The sequence below is a fragment of the Rhincodon typus genome, chromosome 24 (assembly GCF_021869965.1).
Source record: "Rhincodon typus isolate 14 chromosome 24, sRhiTyp1.1, whole genome shotgun sequence".
NCBI classification, from domain to species: domain Eukaryota; kingdom Metazoa; phylum Chordata; class Chondrichthyes; order Orectolobiformes; family Rhincodontidae; genus Rhincodon; species Rhincodon typus.
This window is the reverse complement of record NC_063355.1, coordinates 44,420,628-44,428,117: the sequence shown is the minus strand read 5'-3', so window position 1 is coordinate 44,428,117 and position 7,490 is coordinate 44,420,628. Positions and strand designations below refer to the sequence as shown.

Genomic DNA, 7,490 nt, shown 5'->3' with positions numbered 1-7,490 from the left:
GGGTCCTCTGATGCTGCCTGGCCTGCTGTGTTCCTCCAGCTCCACACTTCGTTATCACAAGTTCTGCCATGCCTTAGTGGGTCTCCCAATCTCATCTAAGTCAGAAGGTCATGTTTGGCCCCACTCCATGCTAACACTTTAATGCGTTTCTGTACCAGCGGACTGTCAGAGGTGCTGCCTTGTAATTGAGATAGTATAAAGGCCGTTTGTGTTTTGTATCATGGCCAGTTTACATTTACAAGATGTGTCATGATGTGCCGATAGCATTAGCACCTTATACCTGCTTGGCTGAACAGAAGAGACTGCAATGTGCAACTTGAAGAATAGGGAATTTACCTGGTGTACCTGCCCAGTACACCCTTCATTCAAAACAGAATATCTGGTTATTTACCTCATTACTGTTCATGTGGATGTGCCCATGAGTTGGGTGAACATTTTCCCACGTTACAGTGGTGACCTTACTTTGAAGGTACTTAATTGACATAAAGTGCTTTGAAGCATTCCAAGAACGTGAAAGGTACTAAATAAGTGGAAATGTCTTTCTGATCGAAATCTGTCTCTTTCTGTTCCTCTCTGGTAGGTCCAGGCGCAGCCACAGACAATGACACTGTCCCAGGCAGCTACAGGCCAGCAAGTCCAGGTGATTCCTGCGGCTGCTACTGCTCAGGTTGTTCAGCAACAACTTATTCAGCAGCAAGTTGTGACAACAGCATCTCCTCAGATCCAGCCTCCGACCCCACAGAGCCCAGCTCAGCCAGCAGCGACTTCTGATGCCCAAGGCCAACAAGCCAAGGTGCAAGCACGAACTACTGCTCCCATGAGACTGAAAGCCCCGACAAAACCGAACTGAGCTTGTTAAATGGAATGAAAAACCCACTACGTAAAGAATGTGCTCACAGCATTAGCTGGACTGTGCTCAGAACAAATTGTACTAAGTTTGTTTTCACTCCGCTGTGTAATAGCCAATGTATAGAAAAAAGTTGACATGCATAAACTTCACGTACGTCATTTAATACTGAATCTTGATGTTAATGTAACATGTTGATGCGACTGTAAATCTTTTTAACAGATCAATAATTCTAAGGTTTAACCTTGGTCATCTTTGTACATACTATTTTTTTTGGTACATTTTTAATGTGCCCCTGTATTTGTTAAATTCAAAAAGTGGATGTTATAGGCATGTGTTCAGTATTTGTAAATCCATAATGTAGTTGCTGAATGTTAAGTACTTAACTGTAGTTTTTTTTTCATTACGTAAAAGTTGGAAAGAAGCCAACAGCAATGAACTTCAGAATAAGTTGTATTTGACATTCCTTATCTAGGAAAATACACGAATGTTTATTAATGAATTTTTGATACAAGGTTTTTGTATTTTTGTTACATTCTTTTCATTGCGCATCCATGGTTCAGGATTTGTTTTAAAGTGATAATGTTTTATTTTTATTCTGTATGTATATGCACATTAAAAATGCAATCTATGCTACAAAGTTATTTCCTCCAGTTTTTAGTGTACATGTTGTACAGTATTTGTTATGGTTTTGCATAGCATCGTGTTATGACATCGTTAACCCTGTCCTCAAAAAAAATGATTAAAAATCCAATTGTGATCGGCACATAAAAATGATTGAGTAGAATTGTATATAAGTATTTTTGTTAGTCACTCAGTCATGTTGCCTTTAATCTTTCCTTTGTTGAGCCAGATGTAGATTTTTTTTTAAGCAGCCGTGGTATTTTTGTTATGTATGGTAAATTTGGTAAAGGATGATGGATAAAGTTTCAGTGACAGCCCAGGATAACTGAGACCAAAGAGTGAGTGAGTTTTAAGTTTTCAACAAACATGACAGGACCGTTGATTTCCAATGACATTGTGTGAAATTACTGTTACACTGTCAAATTATACCAGATTGTTAGTTGTATTCATAAACCACTGCTACCACATTGTAATAAATTAACACATTTGTAAATGCACTCCAGCTGTTTTTGATAACTTATTTAAATAATATTTTCTCTCTTTTTAGCTCTGGTGTCACGGGCTGTATTATCCTAGGTTGTAGATTTCTTAAGTCAACATCATTGAAACACAACAGACAAAAGCAGAAATTGGCGGAGAAACTCCGGTATGTCAGCATCTGTGGAGAGAAGCTGAGTTAACGTTTTGAATCTGATGTGACTTCTTCAGAATATTCTGAAGGAGCGTCATTGGACTCTAAACATTTAACTCTGCTTTCCTCTCCACAGATGCTGCTAGACTTTGAATTTTACTGTTCTCTGTTTGCTTTGTGTAGTTGTGGCAGAATGATTAGGTGATGGCTAAGAAATCCATTGGAGTTTTCCCATGCAGGTTTGAATCCTGCTGACTATATTTCCTGATCTTGAAGTTTCTCCAGAAATTTCTGTTTTTGTCTCATTTCTCCAGCATCCACAGTTCTTTGTTCTATTCATTGAAATGCATTTATTCTTCAAGGTGAAATAGCCATATAAACCAAGAAGGTCATTTTCAGATGCCCTTAAAGAACCTCCTCTCATCTGGTATGCCCAAGTTGTCAACAACAACTACTTTAATTTGTACAAAGCATTTCAAGGCACTTCACTAGGGCATTATCAAACTTTTTTTTTAAAAAACTCAAGGGAAATGGGTATTGCTGGTACCACAGCATTCATTGTGCAAGCCTCGTTGCCCAGAGTTGAGTGTACCACAATGCTGTGGCTATGGAGTCACATGGAGGCCAGATGGATAAGGATGGCAGATTTCCTTCCCTAAAGGTTGTGCATCTAATGGGTTTTCATGACAATCTATGGTGGTACGTGGTTATCACTAGGCATGCTCTTTATTCCAGATTTATATTGCATGTGAATTTCACCATCTACTATTGTGGGATTCGTACCCATTTATCAAGGACTTATTGGAGTTTTATGTTACTAGTCCAGTGATGTTGCCAGTGCTACCAGCTCTCGCTAAAATAACCCAGCTATGCAATCTGTCAGGACAGGCGGCTAGAAGCTTGATAAGGAGTCATTTGTAAGGAGTATTCTAAAGGAGGACAGATGGGTAGACCGGTTTAGACAGGGATTTCCAGATCTTTAGGACTGAGGCAGTTGAAATGTAGTGGTGAAAATCAAAGAAATGCAAGAGGCCATAATTGGAGGAGCTCTGATCTCCGTGAGGTGTGTGGAGCTGCAGGCAATTAGAGACCGTGAGAGGGGAAGGCCAGAGAGAGATTTGAATGTAATGACGTGAGTATTTTAAAACCATGACTTTGCTGGACCAAAAACCAATCTTGGCATTGGTGCGGGTTATATGAATAGGAAGTCAAATCTTAACCAGTTTCACTTGTTTTTGGATCAGTGGACTGGCTTGCAGAAAGTGTGCCAGATATCATATTTTCTGAAAATCTATAACCCCATTCAGTTCTTCTATTTGTATACAGTGACAGTCTTGTATATGATCTGCAGTAATTGCCAAAGTTTGAACAACAAAGCCCCACTCTCACCCAAACCCTCAGTCTCTGTTTGTAAAAGCACAAAGACAATAGGCACATTGAACATCACCACCTGAGTAGAACAAAGAAAATTACAGCACAGGAACAGGCCCTTCAGCCCTCCAAGCCTGCGCCGATCCAGATCCTCTATCTAAACCTGTCGCTATTTTCCAAAGATCTGTATCCGTCTGCTCCCTGCCCATTCATGTATCTGTCTACATACATCTTAAATGACGCTATTGTGCCCGCCTCTACCACCTCTGCTGGCAACGCGTTCCAGGCACCCACCACCCTCTGCATAAAGAACTTTCCACGCATATCTACCTTAAACTTTTCCCCTCTCACCTTGAAATCGTGACCCCTAGTAATTGAGTCCTTCACTCTGGGGGAAAAAGCTTCTTGCTATCGACCCTGTCTATACCTCACATGATTTTGTAGACCTCAATCAGGTCCCCCCTCAACCTCCGTATTTCTAATGTAAATAATCCCAATCTACTCAATCTCTCTTCATAGCTAGCGCCCTCCATACCAGGCAACATCCTGGTGAACCTTCTCTGCACCCTCTCCAAAGCATCCACATCCTTTTGGTAATGTGGCGACCAGAACTGGACGCAGTATTCCAAATGTGGTCAGACCAAAGTCCTATACAACTGTAACATGACCTGCCAACTCTTGTACTCAATACCCCGTCCGATGAATGAAAGCATGCCATATGCTTTCTTGAGCAATCTATCGACCTGCGTTGCCCCCTTCAGGGTACAATGGACCTGAACACCCAGATCTCTCTCTGCATCAATTATCCCCAGGGCTTTTCCATTTACTGTATTGTTCGCTCTTGAATTGGATCGTCCAAAATGCATCACCTCGCATTTACCTGGATTGAACTCCATCTGCCATTTCTCTACCCAACTCTCCAATCTCTCTATATTCTGCTGCATTCTCCGACAGTCCCCTTCACTATCTGCTACTCCACCAATCTTAGTGTCATCTGCAAACTTGCTAATCAGACCATCTATACCTTCCTCCAGATCATTTATGTATATCACAAACAACAGTGGTCCCAACACGGATCCCTGTGCAACACCACTGATCACAGTTCTCCATTTTGAGAAACTCCCTTCCACTACAACTCTCTGTCTCCTGTTGCCCAGCCAGTTCTCTATCCATCTAGCTAGTACACCCTGGACCCCATGCGACTTCACTTTCTCCATCAGCCTACCATGGGGAACCTTATCAAATGCCTTACTGAAGTCCATGTATACGACATCTGCAGCCCTTCCCTCATCTATCAACTTTGTCACTTCCTCAAAGAATTTATCAAGTTGGTAAGACATGACCTTCCCTGCACAAAACCATGCTGCCTATCACCAATAATGTAAATAGATCGTATCCCTCAGTATCTTCTCCAGCAGCTTCCCCACCACTGACGTCAGGCTCACCGGTCTATAATTACCTGGATTATCCTTGCTACCCTTCTTAAACAAGGGGACAACACTAGCAATTCTCCAGTTCTCCGGGACCTCCCCCGTGCTCAAGGATGCTGCAAAGATATCTGTTAAGGCCCCAGCTATTTCCTCTCTCGCTTCCCTCAGTAACCTGGGCCCATCCGGACCTGGGGACTTCTCCACCCTAATGCCTTTTAGAATACCCAACACTTCCCTCCCTCCTTATGCCGACTTGTAGGAACAGTATCACTGAACATTCATCACAGAGTCGTACGGCATGGAAACAGACTCTTTCGTCCAACCAGTCCACGCCGACCATGTTCCCAACCTAAACTAGTTTCACATGCTTGTGCTTAGCCCATATCCCTCCAAATCTTTCCTATTTGTGAACTTATCCAAATGTCTTTTTAAATGTAACTGTACCTGCATCCAACAGAGCTGCACCAAAATCCTAGAACTCCTGAACAGCATCATGAGAGCACCTTCACACAGACTGCAATGTCTTGTATTACCTTAAAGGCAGTTAGGCATCTTAAATGGTCTTGTGAGTGAGTTTATTTAAAAAATAAACCCTCTGTTAAGTTACTGTTCAGAATTTACAATGTACACTTGAATTTCTATTGGTTTGGTAGCATCTGGGGGGAAAAAACAGAGTTAACGTTTCAAGTCCAATGACCCTTCAACAGTTCTAGGGTTCTAGTGACGATTCAATAGACTCAAAACATTTACTCTGCTCTCTCCCCACTGATGCTGCCAGACCTGCTGAGTTTTGCCAACAATTCCTGGTTTTGTTTCAGACCTTGGAAATATATTGCCATTCCTTCACTGTTGCTAGGTCAAAATCCTGGAATTCCCTCCCTAATGGCGTTGTGGGTCAACCCACAGCAGGTGTACTGCAGCGGTTCAAGAAAAGAACTCACCACCACCTCCTCAAAGGAAACTAGGGACAGGCAATAAATGGTGGCCAGTCAACAATGCCCACTTCCCACAAATGAATAAGAGGAGAAAAACATCTCCATCATCTACTGTTCATTGCATTATTTACATTTCTATTGCTGTGGGTCTGGAATCACATATACGCCAGCCCGGGTAAGGATTGCAAATTTCCTGCAAGTAGGACGCCACTTGGATGTTGAAATCACTGGAAGCATAACACTGATGTATGGAGGTAGTCTCTTCATTTGATTTGTTATCTCTCAAAGACAACATTGTTTCTATCTTTGTAGTGGAATCTAGCATTTATTGGTGAACCTTAGTTTCCCTTGAAAAGATGGTGAAGTGCCACCTGGAACCACTGCAGTGTATGTGGTAGAAATGGATCCTGTGCTGAGGGAGGGATTTCCAGTATTTTGGAGAAATAGCGATATATTTCCAAGTCAAGATGATAAGTGGCTTGGAGGGGAACTTGCAGTGGGTAATGTTCCCATGTATCTGTTGCCCTTATCCTTCTGGATGGAAGTGATTGGGGGTTTGAAAGGTGCTGTACAAGGAGCTTTGGTGAAGTTTTGCAGTGCATCTTGTAGATAGTATCGCTGGTACTGAGCATTGGTGGTGGAGGGAGTGGATATGGTGCCAGTTAAATGGGCTGCTTTATCCTGGAAGCTGTCAGCATTGTTAGAACTGTACTCAACCAGGCAAGCATATCCCTACAATGTAGGAACAGGCCACTTGGCTCAACCAGTCCACACTGACCCTCCAAACAGCATCCCACCTACGTACCCTATCCCTGCATTTCCCATGGCTACCCCACCTAACCTGCACACTATGGGTAATATGGGTAATCCACCTAGCCTGGACGTCTTTTGAGTGGAAGTGCAAGCAGACACCGGGAGAATGTGCAAACTTGCACAGATGGTCACCCTAGGGTGGGATCAAACCTGGGTCCCTGGCGCTGTGAGGTAGCAGTGTTGACCACTGGGCCCACCGTGCTGCCTGGAGCCACCAGTGGGGTACGGTTTACTCTAGTTCCCAGGTCTTCATAAAAGAAACCACTCGCTCTGGGAGAGTCCTTGATCAAGAACTGTGGGTGCTGGAAATCTGAAACAAAGGTAGAAATAGCTGGAGAAACTCATCAGGTCTGGGGGCAGCATCAGTGGGGAGAGAGAAAGCAGAGCTCAGTTCCGAGGAAGGGTCACTCTGATTTCTCTCCACAGATGCTGCCAGGCCCTGCTGAGCTTTCCCAGCGATTGCTGCCTGATCCTTGGGGTGAAGGTTTGAGGAAGGACTCAGTGAGGTCCAGGGCTCAGCCCCAGCCCGTGGAGGGGACTGTCCCTTTAATGGGCGGGCTCTTCCCTAGGCCCCGCCCCCCCACCGCTCCCCCACGTGACCCGCGCCCCCGCCCCCTCCGGATCGGGACAAGATGGCGGCGGCCGTACAGCGCGAGGCGGAAGGTCTCGCCGCGGCCCAGGCCCAGGCCCAGGCCCAGGCCCGGCACCGGCACCGCCTGCAGCTGGTGCTCGCCAGCAGGAAGAACGCGAACGCCGTGTTCGACATCCTGGAGGGGCTGGAGGTGGGGCCCGGGGGTGGGCACAGCAAGATCCCATGGGTGGGCCTGGGTATGGCGAGA

General features: G+C 44.5%; 2 protein-coding genes across 6 annotated transcripts in view; both read left to right on the top strand.

The window, feature by feature from the left end:
* Positions 1-1,968, top strand: part of LOC125485953 (E1A-binding protein p400-like) — a 20,166-nt gene extending 18,198 nt beyond the window's left edge. For all 5 annotated transcript variants that reach the window (XM_048611560.1, XM_048611561.1, XM_048611558.1 and 2 more), the window contains one exon: positions 581-1,968. In XM_048611560.1, coding sequence (XP_048467517.1) covers positions 581-850 — 270 coding nt within the window. In that variant the 3' untranslated portion in view covers positions 851-1,968. The remainder of the gene's footprint in view (positions 1-580) is intronic.
* Positions 1,969-7,238: 5,270 nt separating this feature from the next.
* The window catches only part of noc4l (nucleolar complex associated 4 homolog), a 22,920-nt gene continuing 22,668 nt past the window's right edge, over positions 7,239-7,490 (top strand). Inside the window, exon 1 of the mRNA XM_048611733.1 lies at positions 7,239-7,433. Coding sequence (XP_048467690.1) covers positions 7,284-7,433 — 150 coding nt within the window. The 5' untranslated portion in view covers positions 7,239-7,283. The remainder of the gene's footprint in view (positions 7,434-7,490) is intronic.